At 47.5% G+C, this 22,346-nt stretch overlaps 1 protein-coding gene across 6 annotated transcripts in view; it reads right to left on the reverse strand.

The window, feature by feature from the left end:
* TSNARE1 (t-SNARE domain containing 1) overlaps positions 1–22,346 on the reverse strand; it is a 610,667-nt gene that overhangs the window by 507,200 nt on the left and 81,121 nt on the right. The window contains exon 1 of one of the 6 annotated variants that reach the window (XM_053249801.1): positions 10,768–10,892. The exons of 4 other annotated variants lie outside the window; for them this stretch is intronic. In XM_053249801.1, coding sequence (XP_053105776.1) covers positions 10,768–10,844 — 77 coding nt within the window. In that variant the 5' untranslated portion in view covers positions 10,845–10,892. Of the gene's footprint in view, positions 1–2,203; positions 2,302–10,767; positions 10,893–22,346 lie in introns of those variants that run through there. One more of the 6 variants, XM_053249802.1, reaches the window with a different exon arrangement.

The following is a 22,346-nucleotide window of genomic DNA, read 5'->3' on the forward strand; positions in this document are numbered from 1 at the left end:
AGGTTCCAAGTTCCCTCTCTGGCATCTCCCAGATAGGGTTGAGAGAGATTCCTGCCGGCAACCTTGGAGAAGCTGCTGCCAGTCTGTGTAGACAATAATGAGCTAGATAGACCAGTGGTCTGACTTGGTATATGACAGCTTCCTATGTTCCTGTGTGGGAGAGGAGAGCTGGCCTTGTAGAAGCAAGCATGACTTGTACCCTTAGCTAAGAAGGGTCCACCGTGGTTGCATATGAATGGGAGACTAGAAGTGTGAGCACGGTAAGATCTTCCCCTTAGGAGATGGAGCCGCTCTGAGAAGAGCAGAAAGTTCCAAGTTCCCTCCCTGGCGGCATCTCCAAGATAGGTCTGAGAGAGAGGGCTAGAGGCCACCTCCAGCCTCGAAGGCAGGATGCCTCTGAGTACCAGCTGCAGGGGAGTAATAGCAGGAGAGAGGGCATGCCCTCAACTCCTGCCTGTAGGCTTCCAGCGGCATCTGGTGGGCCACTGTGCAAAACAGGATGCTGGACTAGATGAGCCTTGGGCCTGATCCAGCAGGGCTGTTCTTATGTTCTTAGAGAATCCTGCCTACAACCTTGTAGAAGCTGCTGCTAGTCTGTGAAGACAATACTGATCTAGATAGACCAATGGTCTGACTCAGTATATGGCACCTTCCTATGTCCCTATGACTTGGGATCAGGGTCTCACAAGGTACTTGAGAACCCACCCTTTTGTTGAATTTATTTGGAAAGATCTTTCTCCAGATGCCCCCACCTCTGGAAAGTAAGTCTGTGGCAACTGTCTCTAAGTTACAAGCTTCACATTTTGCTGTGCAAGTGTATGCATTATACATATATTGATCCTCTCTTTTTGTTGCGTGGGTCTGTTCCTTCTGAACAAGTTCTATCCAATAATGAGTCTCATCTGACCAGTTTGAGCGATACCTTTCAGATCTTATTTGCCTTCTCGGGCTAGGATTTCAGATTTGCTGTGCTTATTTCCCATTCTCTGTGCATTAAAGAGCCTGGGTTTCTCTTGCCCACTCACTACGGAATGCAGCTAATAATCTGTAGTGCTTCTGTATTTCTGAAGCTGAAGTATGCATCTGCCACTGACTATAGAGTCAGTCATGTCAGGATGGGAGAGGAGGAAGGGGTGTGTGTGTGTGTGTGTGTGTGTGTGTGTGTGTGTGTGTGTAAGCTCCGATTCTTGACTTCTGGCTCCAAGTATCTGTCCATCTATGAGGGCTTGCGTCTGACAGCAAATCTACCGCTTGCTTTCTCCAGAGGGTAGGCTGAGCTGCATCTCCTGCCCTCCCCTTCCTTCTTCAAAACGGCCTTCCAAAGGGATTAATCAAACGGAACAGGTTGTGCCTCCCATTGCTCAGAAACCCAGTGCAAAGAAAGCAACAAAGACAACTCTGGAGACCGGCTAATAATAAGCAGAAAGGAAAGAGATGCATTCTAAAAATAAACAAATGAATAAAGACAAGAGGGCTGAATAATTCATTTTTACGAGGCAGGAAAGCATGTGCTAGACCATGGTATCTGGAGGTCACCCACCTACTGTATGAAGACTCAAAAAACCCCACAACAGGCCACCTCCCCAGGGATGGCTAAACTACCTGCAGCCAATCAATACAAGCTATTTTCTGAAACATAAAATTAGAAAAGGGCTTGCCCACCTTGACCCCACCCACAAGTCCAGTAACAAGTGTCAGAAATTCCATTATGCTCCCGATGAAATCTACGGAAAGCTGTTTGGTTTCTCTCCTTTATCCAAGTAACACAATCTGGATTTTCTGGGAGCAAAATCTGAGAAATGTTAAGACATAAATCTGTACTCCCCACTTTGGAACCAGAAACTTTTATTTTGAAAAAGTTAGTACAAACACATTCGAATTAATGATTTTAGGGTATGACCAGAGTTTGTAGGCTTTAAAATCCTTAGCATTTATAAAGTGCTTCATAATATTAAAATATTCTGCATTTCAAATGCATGATCTTGTAGTAATCATGACAACAGACAGGAGATTATTATTTATTATTTTATTAATTAATAATTAATATCATCATCATTACCATCAGCATCCCTATATTGCAGATACGAGACTGTGGATTAGCAACTGTGTTTAAGGCCACTTAGTGAATTCATGGGAGTGAAGAGATTTGGACATTCTGATCTGTCTCCTAGCCACTATATTGGAACACCTTAGTATGACTCACCTCTTACTTAAATGCTAAAAGAAAAGAAGCAGCAACCCAACTGAATCCCGGTGTTCCAATTTTAGCTTCTTACCCTGCATCCTTTCACACTATCAAGTCTGTGAGAGGAAACAGAAGTTAGAGGAATAGATGAGTCTCCGCAGTAGATGATTCCCTATGGGCAAGAAAGGCTGCAAGAGAAAAGTTTAGGCACCCTAGACAGTGTTTATTCAAATCAGCACATTTGCCAAGGAGAGAGAATTGGAGGCTGTAGCGAAGGTGAGAGCAGAAAGGTAATCCTTATACAGCAGCCTGTCTCCCACAGAGAAATGAACCACAGTCTCCTCTCATCTCCATTTACTACAGCTTTCCCTCCTGGTATGTCCATAATGCCCTTGATATTACTCCAAAATGTCCTGAGGGCCAACAGCACCAGGTCATAATTTTTTTCTGATTTCAGGGTCCAGAACCTCAGCTGAGAAGAGAGCTAACCATGTCACCACCGCTGGGAACACACTGGGCCTTGCCTCTGAAAAGGTAAAACAGAGGAGCAAAAGCCCTGATGTGACATTTCTATTGCTGGGCTGTAGCATCCGAGAGTTCTCCCATGCAAAATGCTCCTTGCATGGATAAAATTCACATACAAAGGGAAAAGGACAATGAAGGCATTGTTGGGAAGACAAGTGAGGCATTTATTTCACTGTTCAGATGGAAGAGTCCATGCCAATGCAGAATTTACAGTGTATAGTGTAAACCTTGAGATTAGCCTGTCATAATGTTTGTGAGGCTGCCCAAGAAATGAGGTCAGAACATCACTGCTCAGTTGATACTGGGTGTGTATTTGATATGGCCATACTTCCCCAGTGTTGGAGTAGTACTTGGAAAAGGTAGGGATGTGCAGGGAACCGGTACAGCACTCATTTTCTGGAACGCCGAACCTGGTTCCGTGGACCGGCATCCACCGGTTCAAAGGTATGTGTCAGCCATTTGCAAGGAAACAGGAAACAGAAGGGAGGGATAAATGGAGAGTTTTCACAATGGAGGGAAGTAAGAAGTGGAGTCCCCCAGGGATCTGTACTGGGACTGGTGCTTCTTAATTTATTCATAAATGATCTAGAAGTAGGGGTAAGCAGTGAGGTGGCCAAATTTGCAGAGGATACCAAACTCTTTTGGGTAGTGAAATCCAAAACGGATTCTGAGGAGCTCCAAAAGGATCTCTCCAAAGTGGCAAATGCGGTTCAGTGTTGGCAAGTGTAAAGTGATGCACATTGGGACGAAAAACCCCAACTTCATGTATGCACTGATGAGATCTGAGCTGTTGGTGACTGACCAGGAGAGGGATCTTGGGGCCATGGTGGACAGCTCATTGAAAGTGTCGACTCAATGTGCGGCAGCTGTGAAAAAGGCCAATTCTATGCTAGGGATCATTAAAAAGGGGACTGAAAATAAAACGGCTAAGATTATAATGCCCTTATACAAAACTATGGTGCAGCCACACCTGGAGTACTGCATACAATTCTGGTCACCACATCTAAAAAGGACATTGTAGAACTGGAAAAGGTGCCGAAGAGGGCAACCAAGATGATCATGGGCCTGAAGCACCTTTCTTATGAGGCAAGGCTACAACACCTGGGGCTATGTAGTTTTTTAAAAAGACAACTGCGGGGAGACATGATAGAGGTGTATAAAATCATGCATGGAGTGGAGAAAGCAGATAGAGAGAAATGCCTCTCCCATAACACTAGAACCAGGGGTCACTCCATGAAATTGATTGCCAGGAGGTCTAGGACCAACAAACAGAAGTATTGTTTCACACAACGCATCATCAACTTGTGAAATTCTCTGCCACAAGATGTGGTGACAGCCAACAACCTGGATGGCTTTAAGAGGGGTTTGGATAACTTCATGGAGGAGAGGTCTATCATCGGCTACTAGTCTGAGGGCTATAAGCCACCTCCGGCCTCCAAGGCAGGATGCTTCTGAGTACCAGTTGCAGGGTAGTCACAGCAGGAGAGAAGGCATACCCTCAACTCCTGCCTGTGGCTTCCATCGGCATCTGGTGGGCCACTGTATGAAACAGGATGCTGGACTAGATGGGCCTCCTTGGGCCTGATCCAGTAGGGCTGTCCTTATGTTCTTATGTACGGTGACACAGTATGAGGCACAGAGAGGGACGCTGCTGTCCTGTGCACCCACTTTTGGAGAGAGCGCCAGTGGGGGAAGAGTGGCAGTGTGGGGGTTGAAAGGCAGGCAGCCAAATCCAACAAAGAGAGCCAGCGTGGTGTAGTGGTTAGAGTGCTGGACTAAGACCGGGGAGACCCGAGTTCAAATCCCCATTCAGCCATGAAACTAGCTGGGTGACTCTGGGCCAGTCACTTCTCTCTCAGCCTAACCTACTTCACAGGGTTGTTGTGAGGAGAACCTTAAGTATGTAGTACTCTGGGCTCCTTGGAGGAAGAGCAGGATATAAAAAGAAAATAAGGGAAACCCACCCACCACCACCCTCCCGGGAGTGCAAGGAACCAGTTCTGTACACATCCCTCGGAAAATAACATTATTTACAATGCATTAATGACAACTGAAAGGAATATTTCAGAGAATTATTCTATCTGTTCTTTTAAATTCATTGGCGAATATTCTTTTCCAAGGCTACGTGACAAGCTGCATCTCAGAGAATTCCCACATTGCAAGCCTGATCAGCAGGACTGCATACATATAGTTAGGATTACTTGAAAAGAGGGCTAGTGAGTTTCCAGGGCCAATTCAAGGAGCTAGCTTTGGTCTATCAAGTCCTGAATAATTATCCAATTATCTTTTGTAAGCCTCCTGGAGGACTATTACAATCCAAAGCCAGGTACATATTAATGTAAGAAATATTTTTTATTGCTTACAGTTTCAAAATCACTGAGTGAAAGGTGGCATGTTTTATTTTATTTTTTTTAAATCATTTGAGTTCTTTGTCAGCGACAAACTCTGAGTCAGCAGAACCTTGTTCAGGGATATCAGAGAGCATGATGTGGTACCTGTCAACTGCAGAGGAACATAGGAAGCCTCCATATATTGAGTCAGACCCTTGGTCCATCTCGCTCAGGACTGTCTACCCAGACTGGCAGTGGCTTCTCCAAGGCTGCAGGCAGAAGTCTCTCTCGGCCCCGTCTTGGAGATGTCAGACAGGGAAATTGGGGACTTCTGCATGCAAGCATGCAGATGCTCTTTCCAGAGCAGCCCCATCTCCTAAGGGGAATATCTTACAGTGCTCACATATGTAGTCTCCCATTTAAATGCAACCAGGGCAGCTGCTGCTTAGCAAAGGGGACAATTCATGCTTGCTCTCCTCCCCCCAAAAATGGGGGGGGAGAGCTCAAGTGCAGTGGATAAAGAGACCAACAGCTCCCCACTAGAGCAAACCACGATAGAGACAAAGGAAATGAGGAATTGGAGTCTAAATGGCAAGACCCATAATAACTGTATGAAACTGCTTCTCAGAGAACAAACAAGTTTTGCATTCAGACGGCTGGTCAGACTGGCATTTCTTGTAAGTCCAAAGCCTGGAAGTTCAAAGTTTCAAACTTTTAATTTGGAGTGTGTGTGTGTGTGTGTGTGTGTGTGTGTGTGTGTGTGTGTAACTGGAGCCTGTTAACGGAAGCATATCAGGTGTGAAGGCACAAGTCATTTTTTTTTTAAATTACCAATTAGTGGTGGACGAAGGGCAGGTTTTATTTCTTTTTGAAAGCATGTTTCTGCGGCTGCTGCACAAAGGACGGCCAATCTCGCTCCACACGGTGCCCCGCTGGAAGCTGACATTTCTCCCACTATGCCCTGGATGAAGTGTGATGATGGTGTGTGTGTGTGTGTGTGTGTGTAGGGGTGGGGGTGGAAATAGCAACTAGAGGCCACCATTCCCCTAGCATGCCCTGGAACGATGCTGCTTCTGCTACACTGTGGAGAGGAAATGGTAGCCACCAAGAAGGAAGTACCGAGAGCAGCCTGTGAAGGCCGCAAAATACTTTCCAAGCAGTGTTCTCTCTCATTTTTTTCATCTCTGTGCAGAATGAGTTTTGTTCTAGGCAGCAGTATCAAGACAGTCTGTGTGCACCTGCATTCAGAGTGGGGCCTTCCTGATTCAACCTGAGCGGGATCTAAAATTAACGGACTGGGCATCAAAAAACGTGTGAGCGCACACACATGTGCACGCCTTGGGAACACTGTTTCCAAGAAGTTAAAACAAAACAGCAGCCATTTTCAAATAAATTTCAACCCCCTGAAAAACTGCTGAAATTTAACCACCACCACCACCACCCCAGATTCACAGTCTGTAAAAGCAGCGATGAATTCACAGAGAGGTGCATTTTCAGACCTGATTTTCTTGCTTGAATTGACTTAAGCTTCCAACTTCCCTTCACATACCAACTCTAACCAAAGTAGCCAAAGACAGTCAAGGGAGAGGGAGGAAGAGTGATGATGAGATGTTGTGTGTCTGCAGATTATCAGGGATAATATGAGACAGGAAAGAGTTCTCCCGTCTGGTCAACCTGAGCAGTGGCCATGGTCACTTGCTTAACTTGTTTGCATGTGTGTGTACTAAAACTGTAGCCCTGTATTTTCTCCTTCCCCTTTGCTGTAGCCCAGGCTTTAGAGGCTACAGATACTGGAGGACAATGCTCCAAGCAACTAGGGATGTGCATGAAACACATGTTGTGTTGTGTTCCAAGCTTGGAATGCAACACAATATCCACAGAATGGTCCATTGGAACAAACGGTCGAGCTGGTCGTACCGACAGAATGCTCTCGGAACACTCATAACGTTCCAAGCCATTCTGAGAGCCATTTTGGAATCCAACGTGGCACTCTTCTGGCCTCTGCACACGTGCAGCGGTCGTTTGCACGGTGGTGCTGACCATACAAATGGCCACCACTCATGTGCCAAGGCCAGGAGAGTGCCATTTTGGATTTCAAAATGGTGCTTGGATCAGCTGGAACATTCCGACTCATGACGGGGTCATTCCATTCCAAGCTTGGAACAGGTCATACATTTGAAGAGTGTTCTGTTCTGAGCTCAGAACATTCAAAATGGCCCATTTCAAGGCAGAACATTCCTACTGAGGAACATTCTGCACATCCCTACTAGAGACCTCTCAGAAACACTAGGCTCCGAAGTGTAGGCCCTCCCCACAGATAATGGGGCAAGGCTTTGCTGCGCATCAGGCTAAGGCTTTGATACTTGTAGAGGAAGTGCATAGAGAGTTTTTCTTCCTCTCTCACAACACTAGAGCCAGAGGTAATCCCATGAAACTGATTGCCAGAAAACGTTGGACCAACAAAAGGAAGTACTTTTTCATGCACTACATAATTAATCTATGGGATTCTCTGTCATGGGATGTGGTGACACTTGGGTGGTTTTAAAAGGGGCTTACACAGATTCATGGAGGAGAGGTCTATCAATGGCTGCTAGTCTTGATGGCTACCTCCAGGTTCAGAGACAGGATGCCTCTCAATATCAATTACAGGGGAGCAACCGCAGAGGAGAGGGCCTGCCTTCACCTCTTGCTTCTCAGAGGCATCTGGTGGGCCACTGTGTGAAACAGGATGCTGGGCCTGATAGGCTTCCTTGGGCCTGATCCAGCAAGGCTCAGATTGTGTTGTTAGGTACTTAAGAGTTCCAGTAAGTTCTGGTAAGTCTTCTAGATCATGACGTCCCTGCCTTTGGATCTCTTGTGTTGGACATTGGCCACCTACCCTTTGTGACATGTGATCTTCTGCTTCCACTGCCCAGCCTTGCACAGAAAGCATTTCCTGAAGAAACTGTAATTTTCAGGGAATACACACAAATGAAGAAAGAGGTCTCAGAAAAAATGATTTGCTTTCCCCCCACCTATCAGGCAGCAGGTAAGAATTCCATGTACCAATTTCCACCAAAGCTGCACAGTTTGTTACATTTGCAATGGGTGAAAATCCCCCTTGTCCGAAAGTAAATATATCAAAGCTCTATCGAGAGATCCAAGAACACTAAGGACTCACCACCACCACCACCACCAATACATCAGTCCTTAGAGACTCATCTTTTTGACTGCAGCTGAAGTTTAGGAGGTGATTTAAAAGGTTACAAGTATTCCCCTTTAGCTACCTGGTCTCTGCTGAACTTTGTGCAGCACGTATGCACGTTCGCAGCAGCTCTTTTGGCTGAAAGCAATTTGAGGACAACATGGCTTCATCAAGCTTGCCGACCATGAGAGTGGGAGGAAGTGAGAAAACACGGAGAAGCGACTTGCGAGTTGCCAAACTGCCCTGTTGCCGGAACGGAGGCATAGCCACACCTATCCAAGGGGATATCAAACCAGTTCCCTACTGCCCTAGGGAAGGGATCATAGTTCAGTGCTGGAGCACAGGATCCGCATGGAGAAAGTCCCAGGTTCAGTTCCTGACTTCTCCAGTTCAAAGGAACTCAGGCAAAAGGTGCTGGGAAAGACCATGACTTGAGTCAGCATAGTCAGTATTAGGCTAGAAAGGTCAATGGTATGTTTCAGGGTAAGACAGCTCCGGGAGGCAGTTCCCACAATCACTGAGAACTGCCAGATAGGGTCATGCGGAGAGAGCGGGCTTAGCCTGCTCGCCCCGCAGATGATCCTCCAGTACGCCCTGGGCGGCCAGATGGGTTGCCCACACAACTGCTTTTTAACCTCCCAGTTAAAGGCTGCTTTTTAACCTCCCAGTCGGGGGTCTCCTCGCTCTGCTAACCTGGGCTAAGGGGAGGGGTACTTAGGGCGGTTTGCTGCTGGGAGCTGCTCGGCTCACGTGGCAGCACACAACCGCCAAAAAGTGGTCTAGGCTCCCTTAGCCCGCTTTTTGGCGGTCGTGAGAACTGCCTCCATATGTTCAGCTGATATAGGAACATAGGAAGCTGCCTTATACAGAGCCAGACCATTGGGATGGGAGCTGGTCTTGTGGTAGCAAGCATGACTTCTCTCCTTAGCTAAGCAGGGTCTGCCCTGGTTGCATCTGAATGGGAGACTAGAAGTGTGAACCCTGTAAGATATTCCCCTCAGGGGATGGAGCCACACTGGGAAGAGCAGAAGGTTCCAAGTTCCCTCCCTGGCGTCTCTAAGATGGGGCTGAAAGAGATTCCTGCCTGCAACCTTGGAGAAGCCGCTGCCAGTCTGTGTTGACAATACTGAGCTAGATGGACCAATAGTCTGACTCAGTATATAGCAGCTTGCTATGTTCCATTGGTCCATCTAGCTCAGTACTGCCTACACTGGCAGGGTTTCTACAGGAAACTTTTCCAGCCCTACCTGGAAATGCCAAAGATTGAACCTGAGACCTTCTGCATGCAAGCAGATGATCTACCACTGAGCTGTGACACCATCTCCCAAGGGTCACAGCTCCTTAACAAAAGGATGATTCATGCTTGCTACTGCAAGACCATCTCTCCACCCCAGATCCACCCCAATCTAAAACATGCTTTCATTATTCCCCCCCACCAACCTTTTTATTTACAACTGTGTGTCCCTTTAAGGACACTTATACAGCTTATACATTTAAAAATAAAATATAGAAAGCATACTGCTAGTCAATGGAAATGGACTTCCTAGTTTCTCAAGAGATGGTAGTGATCAAAGGTGAGAGGATGAAGCAGGAAGGAGCATCATCCGGGAGGAACAATTTACGGGAATTTACCCGGTGCTTGGCTAGGTTCCTGGAAGCTGAGTCTAGAAAGAAGGTGATGGAAATCTGTGTGCTATGTAAGCATCCTTCCATGTGTGTGAGTCCTGAGCAGGAAACCTGAACTGAGAACTCTGTGCCACCTGTCATTCCACAATCCCCCAAACAGATGCTTGCAAGAAGCCGTGATATGACATCCTTTAATCTGTGAATGCTCCCAGCATGTCCCTGAGTTGGCTTCATATGCTTCTGAGATGACATCATTTGTCCTATCTAATGCTGACCCAGCTTAGGGAAGCCTCTTTTGCTAAGCAGAGAGGTAATGCTTTCAATATGTTTTTGAGTACTTCCGTCTGTTAACTACAGTTTGCTTTAACTGGTTAGCCTCTAAAGATGTTTCCAAGGTATCTCTAACGCTTGTGGAGTTGGTTACTGTATAAGCATAAAAGCTGGGTCAGAAAGCTGAACTTTGCCATGCCAGACAGCAATATTTTATATTTAAAAAGCTCAGCCGGAGATTGTCACACAGCTGCAATCAAAACTCCTCTGGAAAGAAAGGCCTCCCTGGGGAAATAGAGCCTTGCTTTCTCTAATGCTTAGGACATTTTCCCCAGTGTTTGACTGTTGCAACTTAAACCCAGGTATTTGCTTGACAATGAAAATGATCCCCTGGCTGCTGGCAAACTGCCTATAAGTTCTCTGGCACTGGAAAAATCAGACACCTCTGCTCAAATAAGTCTTGCATAATGGAGGAATAAATAGTTTGATGGGACAATAATTTGTCTGCCTGACCACAGGGCTGCAAGGTTAACATGCTTCTCCTGCATGATCTTTGCTTTTGTCAGAACGACTCTCTCCTTGACTGGAGAACTCATCCCCGTCCGTCAATTCCAAAAACATCACTTGTGCATTTATCCCCATCATACCTCATGAACCAAGAGAGGGGTCTTGTGGCATGAACGATAAAGTGTGGACAAGGAATCTCATCTTCAGCCACACACATATGCCTGGAGACTTCAGGAGAAGGTGCCACAGATACAAGAGGACATCAAAGAAATGGGGAAACCTATGCAGCATAAGTGAAGTGAAGCCATCTGCAAGGTAAGATGAGACAGGGTGGGAAGACCCTAAGACCCAGACCCTGGGAAACCCCACACCACCAGGACCCCTCAACCCAGGAGAACCTGATTCAGCACCTGCGCCATGACCAGAGGACACAGCTCTGCTTCCATCCTCTGACTCAGAAGAGTCCCCTGAGGACTTGCCATGTCTGGAAGTCTCCCAGTTCCACCAGAGCCTGGGAAATTGGGCAAGTCCACTTTAAGCAAGAGAGCCTTTCCTAGAGAAGGGCTGGGAAGTGTGAGGCCAATTCAGTCCATTGGGGCAGCAGCCATAAAAACAGTTATGTAAACCAGCCTCTTAGCTAGCTATGCCCTTTCTCAGGTGTTCCTGTTCAGAGCTAGCTGAGATCCTGGCCCATCCCAGACATGTTCAATGGAAACAAGTGTGAAATCTTGCACTTGGGTATGAAAAATCAAATGAGCAAGTACAGGGTGGAGGAGACCTAGCTTGGCACCAGTGCATGTGAAAGGGACTTAAGAGTCCTAGTGGTCAGCAAGTTGAACATGAGCCAGCAGTGTGATGCAGCTGCTAACAATGCAAATGCAATCCCAGACCACATTCGCAGAGACATAGTGTCCAGGTCATGTGAAGAAACCGTTCCACCCTATTCTGTTTCCAGTTTTGTGCAATGCAGTTTAAGACGGACACTGATGAACTGGAATGGGTTCAGAGAAGGGCAACAAAGATGGTGAGGCGTTCCTATGAAGAAACCAGTCCCTGTGAAGAACAGCAAAAGGAGCTAGGAATGTTTAACCTGGAGAAGAGAAGACCAAAGGGAAATACAATAGCTGTTTTCAAACATCTGAAAAGATGTCACATCATAGAAAAGATCAGACTGTTGCTCCTGAGGGGCAGGACTGAAATTACAAGGAAGCAGATTTAGGCTAGACATTTAGGTCATTCACACAATCAGTAACTGTTCTACCTGGGTTGAACCAGAAGACCTCCAAGAGACCCCACAAGGTCCCTTCCAACTGTATAGGCAGCTTTACACAATTGGCATAAGTCTGATTCCTGAGAACTGCACACTCCTGGTGGGTATGTCATCCAATCCTGACAAAGTCAGGTTCCTGAGCCTTCTGCCTGACATCCACCCAACATTCTCCACCCAACTTCAAATGTAGGCTACCAACAAGTGGAGAAAGTTGGGCCGATCACATGAAGCCCACCCCATGATTCTATGACTTACTTCTACAAAGAAACTTTGAGATTCTCCTTCCTATATTTAGTCATGACATTTTTCTCTAGCTAATTGATTTCAAAAGAAGGAGAGAGAGAGAAAATAATTAAGAATAACTGACAGATGAAAAGCACGTTGGCACCATGGTCGTCGTCTTATTTTATTTTTTAAAAACAGCCTATTTTTTTGCGGGCGGAATATATATGCGATTTTGCCCTGGACTGCATCCATCAAAAAAACATCACACAAAATAATGTCATTCAGTGGGAGTGGAAACTTTTACTGAAGCACAATAAAGTTAATTAAATGCCCGGAAAGTGGAGTTTCTACTTTTGGAAGAGTACAATCATATGCGTCGTTTTGGGGAAAAGCACACTTTGTAACCAACCAACCCTCCCTCCCTCCCTCTCTCTCACACACACACACACACTCCTATCTTAAAAGTGAGCCAGCGTGGTGTAGTGGTTAGAGTGCTGGACTAGGACCGGGGAGACCCGAGTTCAAATCCCCATTTAGCCATGAAACTAGCTGGGTGACTCTGGGCCAGTCACTTCTCTCTCAGCCTAACCCAATTCACAGGGTTGTTGTGAAAGAGAAACTCAAGTATGTAGTACACCACTCTGGGCTCCTTGGAGAAAGAGCGGGATATAAATGCTATTAATAATAATAATGATGATGATGATGATGATGATGATGATGATGATGCAGATTTTGTGAGAAGCAAGTCCTTGTCTACTCCTGGTTCACAGGCATGGGCAGGCAGGGGAGGAACTACCATTGGGCGTTGATGTGCAGTGAGCATGACCCACCCAATGGGACCGGGCAGGCACCCAACAGGGCTAGGGTTGTGTTCCACATGCCTTGACAGCTGCACGCCACCTCCCTTCCTGCCACTGGCAAAGAGCTGGTGAGTGGGCTAATGACATCACTGGCCAATGTGTGTCACCGGACAGTGCGGCCTGCTCTCCCTCTTTCCAGTTCATAATGCAGGAATGGGGCAGCAGGAAGTTCCACAGATTTTATCTTACCTCCTGGTAGGATAAAATGGGAGGAAGAGCAGCAGTGGCGGGAGACACCATCATCAGGTAAGGGGAAATGAATGGAGGCAGGGAGAAGGGGGGGTGGGAATTTATTTGGGCTAGGCTCTGCATACTGCAGAGGTGGGAGGGGAGGAAATGGGTGTGCAGCAGCACGCACCCCACGAGGGTGGGAAGGCAACAGGGGAGACTGGCATGGAACCGGGAGGTGGTGGCTCACCATTCTGCCTCAGGTGCGGGGGAGTCTTGGGCCCGGCCTGATGCACTCCCATTGCACACAACATCAGAAGCTTCAGGGATGCTATTTGGGAATCAGAGCTAATTAGCAGCTCGCTCCACCGTCAAGCTGTGCCAAAGGAAATGAATGCAACCCACTTGTAGGGCAGCTGCTGCAGGGAGGCAGCCCTGGAAAGGACCCAGCTGGCAGTTTACAAATTCTCCACCCTCACTGGAGAACCTCAGCCTCTAAATCTGGTTCTGGGCACTGCCAAAATGGGGGGCCCAAACCCCCATCAGTGTTGAAGGGGATTACATCGTGGTGGGGCATGTGAAACTCACCAGGTGTCCAGAACTCGTCCCAGGAGCCACATCTCTCCCCCCCACCCCGCAAAAAAGCCCCCGGTTAGAGTGATGCTGCATCGTCAGGAAGCAGCATCCCATGGCGACCCTGGGTGTCGGGGCGGGGAGCGTGGTGACTGACAGGGAGAGCACTGGACTGCGGGCAAATCTTGTGCCTCTCCAATGGGAATTTTGCCCGCCCATCCCTGAATACACCCTCAGATGCCGCCATCTTGCTACCCAAGAGTGGGACAGTGGTGAGGCAACTCCGCCCTGGTTCTGAGCCCTACAGCCATCGGCAGCCCATGGCTCAGTACAACCCCCACATCCAAAAAATGCACTGAGGGAGGCTGGACCAAATCAGTCAGTCAGTCTCCCTCGCCCCCGCCTCAATTCGACCCCCGAGTAGGTGCAGAATCTTCTCTGAGAGACTGATTCCGGGAGCCCCTTTGACTGATGCTTTAGGGTGCCCACCAGTGTAACTCATTTTGACATTTTAAACCCAAACCCTGTACCAATCCTGCCAGCAGTAACCTATTTCAGGGCTTCTTAACCGTAGGCCCCCAGATGTTTTCAGACTACAACTCCCAGAATCCCCAGACATGGCCTTAGTGGCTGGGGATTCTGGGAGTTGTAGTCCAACAACATCTGGGGGCCCAAGGTTAAGAAACCTCTACCTATTTAATTATATGTGCACCTTTCACACCCCAGTTCTTCCTCTGGCCACGCAGTGCAGAGCCAAAAACAAACATAAAACCCACCCTCTTTCAAAACACCAATACAGGGCAGAGGGGAGGGGAGGGAGACCTACTTGACCCCTTGAACAGCAACCAGCAATGCCTGCACAGTACAGACAGGGAGGGTGCTTGTGCGCTAAGGGGGCTGGTATTGGGAATTGGGGCCTCCCAGCCTGTCCCAACCCACCTCTCATTTGTTAACTTCAATGAGGTAGAGACCGATATATAGTTGTGGTTTCCCTCACCTTCTCCACTCCTCAAAAAAATCACCCTCCCCACCCAGCTGCAGAGCAGGAAGCCAAGGAGAAAAGGATGCTGGTTCAGGTTCCTAGGTCCTGTGGCTGTTCTGGAGAAATTAAAAGTAAAGTGTGCCATTGAGTCAGTGTCAACTCCTGGTGACCACAGAGCCCTGCGGTTGTCTTTGGTAGAATACAGGAGGGGTTTACCATTGCCTCCTCCTGCACAATATGAGATGATCTTCCTATATCACTGCTGCCCGATATTGGTGTTCCCCATAGTCAGGGAAACAGAGCAGCAGGGATTCAAACTCTGGCTTGCTATTCAAGTCATTTCCCCACTGCGCCATTAGGTAGCTGGATGCAGAAATTAAAAGTGCACCTCCAAATCCCTTGGAAGCTCCCTCTAACTGCAGACGGGCAGGCTAGTGGTGCTCCAAATGACACACCCCCGCCATTTTAGCTACTATATTCAGAGACTATTAAAACCAGGACTATGTCCAGCAGGTATTTTGTGGAGGAGGGGTTTAAATTGTGTCCACGTTGGGGGGTCTTACTGAAAAGGAGTGGCAGCAGGTCTCAACAGACAACAAAACATTTCTACACCGCACCTCTGTGGGTGATGGAGGCATTTCATTCATGGCTAGGATCTTCCTAGCGCCCCTTCTCCATTTGAATGCACTCTCTAGTGCATTCAAAGTTGAAAAAAAGTAAATTCAAACGTAGGCTAGCAAGAGTGCTTCAGACACGGTCACCACTGCCCAGAAAGGCATATGTGTCAGGCTGGTCCTTTACAGCATAGCATTAAAAACAATGTTAAGAAGATCAAGATAAAAGAAGATTTGATGTCATTACTTCCTGGTGAGCCCCACTGTCCCGAATATGCAAGAATGTTACCCCTTCTTCCCAAGATAAATTCTGTTCCATCGGTTTGGCTATGGGCCCAGGCAACCCCTCCAAACGTCCCCAAAAGTGATGTTGGAAGAGAGATCTGTCTTAAGGCGCCAAGAACACTTCACCGGCCACACTAATTTTCTACATGTGGGGATAACCGAGGGGGTGTCTGGGGGTGCATTTCATGATGCAAGCCCCACACCTGCAGTCTGCGTGTGGTACAGGCAAGACCCAAATAGGAATTAGGCCTGTGTTTCTCTTCTCCGGAAAGCACATATGCTATGTATGGAGCTGCTGTCTTAACCCCGAATTAACACAATTGGCAAACAACAAATCTGCAATCCTGTAAATGGCTCTTCTTACATAAAGCACTCTATTAATACTCAGACCCCCTAACAGGCTGTCACCAGCGCCTCACTCCTCTCTTTCCAAATCAGGAAAAAACTATTTTCTGGGCACAACATTGCTAGCAGTCCCTCTAGGAATTGCCCAGGAACGAAGCTGGCCATGATTTCTGGCATCTAAAAGCAAGTGTACTGCTTCTCAGGAAAACATCTGAAGGACGTCTTTTCAGATCCAGCAGGTCACCCTGGCCCAACACCCTTGCTTTTCAACAAAGCATACAAAACACCCTGATTGAAGCAGTGTTAGAGAGAGGTTTTTCCCAGCCAAGATGCCCAGATGCCATATCAAGGCATTACGGAGATGGGAGTATTTAGGAGCGAACAGCTAAACTCACTAATAGTTTCCCTCGCCAATTCAACCTAGTGTACAAAATTGTGTGTGTGATCTTCTGGGAATCTGCTGGTAGAGAGTTTGCCCCTTCATCCCCTTTGGGTTTGACATCCTAGACTCAAAGCATCCCTCACAGGGCCAGTTCACATGTGTGGTTCCCCCCACTCACCTTCTGCAATCATGAAGTGATCCCTTACATGTGTGAATGAACTATCACAGATGCAGGAGGAAGATCTCCAATTTCCAGAGTGCCCGCTGCAACAGCAGACCATACCGTGGTTGACATCTAGAGCAGCAAACTACTGATGGTACAAAGCAAATTTGCAGTAGCACACGGATGTTTGCTTAGTGATTCTGCAAATCACTAAAAACAGTGGTTTGCAGCATTGCGCTATAGCACTCTTGCACAAGTGCTTCCCTTAATAAACAAACAAACACACACACACACACACACACACACACACACACACACACCCCTCTACATACTTGCAAGACACTAAGCACACAATCATCTGGGAGTGGTTTGGGGGAGGGAAGCATCCCAACCTTGATCTCCACAAATGAGCGGAGGCTCCATGCGTTTCTGCTAACTCACCGCCCCCACTCGGATGACCAAGGATCTTGGCACTCTGGTGGGGAATGGAACACAAAGCGGGGTCTGCCAACTTCCAAGGCTAGAGAGGTCAGGCAGAGGAGATCTGCTGCTATACTGAGTACAGCAGCAGATCTCCTCTTCCTGGCCCCTCTAGCCTCAGGACTCTATGATAAAGATGGCTGCCGGCTGCTGGCAGTTGCTTAAACAGGAAATTTTCAGCACATGATCAGAAATCTTAAGTAAAGGGGCTTCTATTTTTCACTAACCTAGTTTAAGAGCAGGGTTTAGGATCTGGGTTGCCCCATTGTCACAGATCTGGGCTTGGAGGATTCCCATTGGTTCACACGACCTTGACTCCTTGGGTATACTGCCTCTTAGCCCTGTTGGCATAATTGTCTGAAATTAATTGTCTGAGTGGGGCTTCATGTAGGAGCAAATTACCAATGCAGAGGTTGTCTGAGTGGGGCTTCATGTAGGAGCAAATTACCAATGCAGAGGTGTGCAAGGTCTTCTAATTCCAGCCCTATCTGCTCCCCTGACTGATTGCCTAACCCAGGAGTTCTCAAACCTGGGTCCCCAGATGTCACTGTCCAACCATATCTGGGGGCCCTTGTTTGACAGCCGAAGGAATATGTGGCCCAGGCCTACCACTGACTCCCAAAGACAGCTAATATAACTGCTCCCACCACCACCACCCCCTGCAAAATAAGCCCTGCAGAATGTCACAGAAAACTAACATCAAAACGTATTCATCAGACCTGGGGAAGAAAAGGAGTGGAGATGCAAGGGGGAGCTGAGGACAGGCAGGCAGAGTCTCAGGTGGATTCCTGGAGGGCCCGATATTTCATCCCTCCCAAGAAGAGTGCCCACTGCCCACTGCTCTTTCCTTATTGCTGTGGACACCGTTTATGCCGCTTCCAGGGATTTCTTTTCTGTTCACTCGCTCTCGGGAGACTTCCTGCAAAGCAACTTCACTGAAAGGTACATTCCCTCCCTTCATTGGTACATCTTCACGCTTTAATGGTCCGACAAGAAGAGCGATGTTGAAAGCTTGGGGGAGGGAAAAGGCATTAGGAGAAGGGGGGGGGAGAGAGAAGTGTGGGGAGAGATGACTGGACAACAGAAGCAGACACTGCCCCCCACGGCACTGTTTCATATCAGCTTTGTGCCACTGTGCAGGCAGTAATTCAGGCCAACACAGCCTGGACATTGCTGCATTTATTCCACACTTCAGCAGAGTTTACGCGTACACTCTAAAGTTTGACAGAAAAGAGTCCCAGGGCAACTCAGCAGCACGTTTGACTAGCAATCACTTCGAGGGTTGGTTTATTATTGGTGTGTGTGTTTGGACTGGACTGGACCACAACTCAGCAAAGTCAAGAATCACACAGCTCTCTTCTCCTAAGACTGGGCAGCTTCCTTCAACACAACCTTTGAGGAGGTTCTCTCAGGCAGGGAAGAGCTCTCCCTTGCCCAGGTTGGTGGATTTCTCCATGCTTCCCCTTTGGAACTAGCTGGGAGCGGTCAGCTTGCCTGGGAGTCTCTTGTTCAGAGGCCAGAAACGAGCCTAGTGAGCTACCGCAGATTCGGCTAGTTCACACAGTCTGCCAGGAACCTGTCCATAATCTCCAGCATGCTGCTTCCACAGCAAGCCTGACCTGACTGTGCTCTGTGCTTTGAGGGTTTCCTCAGTCAGCTGCTCCCCAAGGGCTAATCCTGGGTCATCAGGCCCTAGCCTCAAAGCATGCTCCTCAGAGAAGTAATTTGTCTCTAGTGCAAGGACAACACCCAGGCGCCTGCTCCCCTTTCCGCTCCCTCTTCCTCAGTTGCTACAGATCTAGACCGCTGGGAGTTATGGTCACGGTCCTTCTTGACATTGAAGAACTAGAAGAGATCAGGGGCCTGAAGCACCTTCCTTGTGAGGCAAGGCTACTGCATCTGGGGCTTCTGGAAAGGAGGTGACTATGGGGAGACATGCTAGAAGTTTGTAAGATTAAGCATGGAGTAGAGAGAGTGGATGGAGAGAAATTTGTTCTCTCTCTCACACACACAACACTAGAACAAAGGGGTCATCTCATGAAACTGATGACCAGGAAATTTACGATCAACAGAAGGAAACACCTTTTCACTCAGCACATAATCTATGGAATTCTCAGCCACGGGATGTGGTGTTGGCTACTAGCTTGGATGGCTTTAAAAGGGGCTTAGACAGATTCATGGAGGGCAGGGCTATCAATAGACTTGATGGCTTTAGGTGACCTCCAGGCTCAGAGACAGGATGCCTCTGAATACCAGCTGCAGGCGAACAACAGCAGGAGAGAGGCCATGCCCGGAACCTCGTGCCTGTGGGCTTCTCAGAGACATCTGATGGGCCAATGTATGAAACAGGATGCTGGACTAGATGCGCCTCCTCGGGGCTGATCCAGCAGGGCTGGTCTTATGGCTGGCTTTGGTTACACACTTGCCCCTCGGCTAATTTCTTGCTCTAGAACTCAGCCGGTGCCCATTTTGAACCACACTTTTGCTCTTTGCCCTCTTCCATCAAAAGAACCCCTAAGCACGGAGTCTGATCCCTTGCTGAGGCCTTGCAAGAGCACCCCTTCTGGATCTTTGTGCTGCTTGCTGTGAGTCTGCCCTGCACACTGCTCTCTTCACCAAGTTTGGGAGCGCTCCTCGGCTTGTCTCTTTAGGGCTGGCACAGCAGCCCCTTTCCTAAAGTTTGGAGTGGAGTAAAGGTCAAGTGTGCCGTCAAGTCGATTCCGACTCCTGGCGCCCACAGAGCCCTGTGGTTTTCTTTGGTAGAATACAGGAGGGGTTGACCATTGCCTCCTCCCGCACAGTATGAAACGATGCCTTCCAGCATCATCCTATATCACTGCTGCCCAATACCAGCCGAGATTCGAACCAGCAACCTTCTGCTTGTTAATCAAGCATTTCCCCGCTGCGCCACTTAAGGTGGGAGGCTTCCTCAAACCTCTCCCTTCAGGGCTTGCAAAGGGACTGCAGGTCTTGAAGTCTTAAAAAACTGGCCGACACCCAGATTAAATTACAGGTGAGCAGCCCTTTGAAATTAATGGGACAAATTATTCACAGCCAATTTAGCCCTTGGCATTTCAAAGTGAATACCCATGAGTAATTTAGTCTGGCTGTCAACCAGTGTCTGCAGAAATATATGCATACATACATACATTCACTTTACACATAACTTGCCCACTGATGACCAAACGTTCGACATTGTCCATCACGGGCTCAGGCTTAGCTTCAGCTAAAATATGTAGGTATAACAGGCGCCTGCTGGCACCAAAGCACGCTTATTCGGTTGAAAAGGAGAAAATAACATCCAGGCATTCAGTCACTGCCTCTTTTCAGAACAGAGGAAAGGTTAATACAATTTTACAAAAAAATGTGTGTGTGCAGAGAAAACTCTCCAAGAAAGCAACTCCTCCAGGGAATGCTATACGCCAGAAGTAGGGTTATTTTCTGATATTTTGCTCGTGATCTCCCGAGAAAGCCAACTGCTGCTGCCTTCCCTTAAGAAGCTGAAAATATGCAAGCCACAGAAGGGGAAAGGAAATGAGTTTGTGTGGAGCAGAAGGGGGTCTGGAGGAAGACGCTGGAGCAGAGGAGGAGGGGGTGGCAGCCTCTTCAGAAAGGATCAGGGTGCTTTCGGTGGGGACATAACAGAAGCAGACAGCCCTGGGAGTCGCTGCTTAAAAGATTTGTAGGAAGCCTTTTTGCCGAGGGAATGTAGCAGGACATTGGCGCTTGCAAGCTAAAACGGAATGGAGGCAGCTGCTCGTTCAGGGGAGGTCCACCGGCCCTAACAGACACAGACATATGGAGCTCCTCTGGGCAGCTCTAAATGGGGATTTAATAATAATAAAACTGAACAGACACACTGAGAGGGGTGCTAACATTAATTACGGCATCCAAGGTACTTGCTTATCTCATGCGTAGCACGGTGGCAGGGAAAAGAGCAAGACAGACATTAATATCTTATATCTATTTCCAAAAGAGCTGGAAACATTATGATCCTTATGGAAGCATAATGAGAGTGCCTGTGGGCAAGTGGGAGGTACCAGCAGACTCGGGGTGACCCACAGATGCACTGGTTTTCAAACAATCTGGGGGGGGTACTAAAGGAGGCACAAAAAAAACCCAACTGCCCCCATGCTAGTCAATGGGACAGAATGTTTGTGGGCTCAGAGTGCAGTTTAACAGACAAGCAAGTGGGCAGAGCTAATTTCAAGGACGGAAGAAGGAGGCCTGAATAAAAAGAATAGGAAATTTATCAGAAAATTTATCATTTCCCCCCCGCCTTCTGAGGGGGAAAGGTGTCCCCTGCTAACTGAGCACAGATAAATTCTTCAGAAGAGGTGATTCTCTTTATTTAGTAGGGGGAGAGCAACTGGCCCTATCCTTCCCCAACACAGCATCCCTCCAGTGGCTTTGAGTGGTGTCTATCTTGCGTTTCTTTTTAAGATCGTGAGCCCTTTGGGGACAGGGAGCCATTTTTATTTACTTATTTTATATCTATATAAAATAGGTCTTCTCGTAGAGACCTGCCTACTCTGCACTTTGGTGTGTCTCACCAGTGACTGTGTGATTGGTGGGAAAAGGCATTCCCAGTGGCAGTGCCCAGAACGTGGAACTCCTTGCCTGCAGAGGACAGTCTTTCCGCTTCTTGATGGGCATTGGCCACTGTTAAAAGACTGGTCTTCTCCATCACCTATTGAGATCATCTGGGAAGGTCCATCTGCAGATGTGACCAGCTTTTCTGGTGGCTACTCAGAGACGGGCCTTCTCCATGGCTGCCCCAAGGCTTTGGAATGTGCTCCCTGATGAAATAAGAGCCTCCAGTCCCCATCTCCAACACATGTTAAGACACATTTATTCATCCGGGCTTTTGATTAGACTTATAGAATTCATCATTGTTTTAAAATCATTTGAATCTTTGAATCTTTGTTGTAATCTGTGTTGTTTTATTGTACACTGCCCAAAGACAGGAGTTCTGTGTAGTATATAAATAAGCTAAATAAACAGACATTTCTTATTTAAGCAGGCATCTGGCCTACCTCTTCTGTAATTGCTCTGCTCCCTTTCCATATTTTAGAGTCTCCACTGCTGCTGTGTTCTTTACCAGGCTTTATTTAATTACTTTAAACTGATTTATAATTTATTATATTGCTTAGTTTATTGCAAGCAATCCTGAACATTTGTGAAATGAAAAGACAGGGTATAAGTGCTGAAAGCAAAACAACAATGTGAAATTCAAAGTGAATGTTGGGGTACCTCCTCTGGCAAAAGAACTGTAGAATGATGGTGCCATCATGACAAACTCAAAGGACTGACAACGTTTTGACAAACATGCAATTAAGACAGATAATTTAAACAGTCATACTTCCTTTTTA

The sequence above is a fragment of the Hemicordylus capensis genome, chromosome 4 (assembly GCF_027244095.1).
Source record: "Hemicordylus capensis ecotype Gifberg chromosome 4, rHemCap1.1.pri, whole genome shotgun sequence".
NCBI lineage: Eukaryota > Metazoa > Chordata > Lepidosauria > Squamata > Cordylidae > Hemicordylus > Hemicordylus capensis.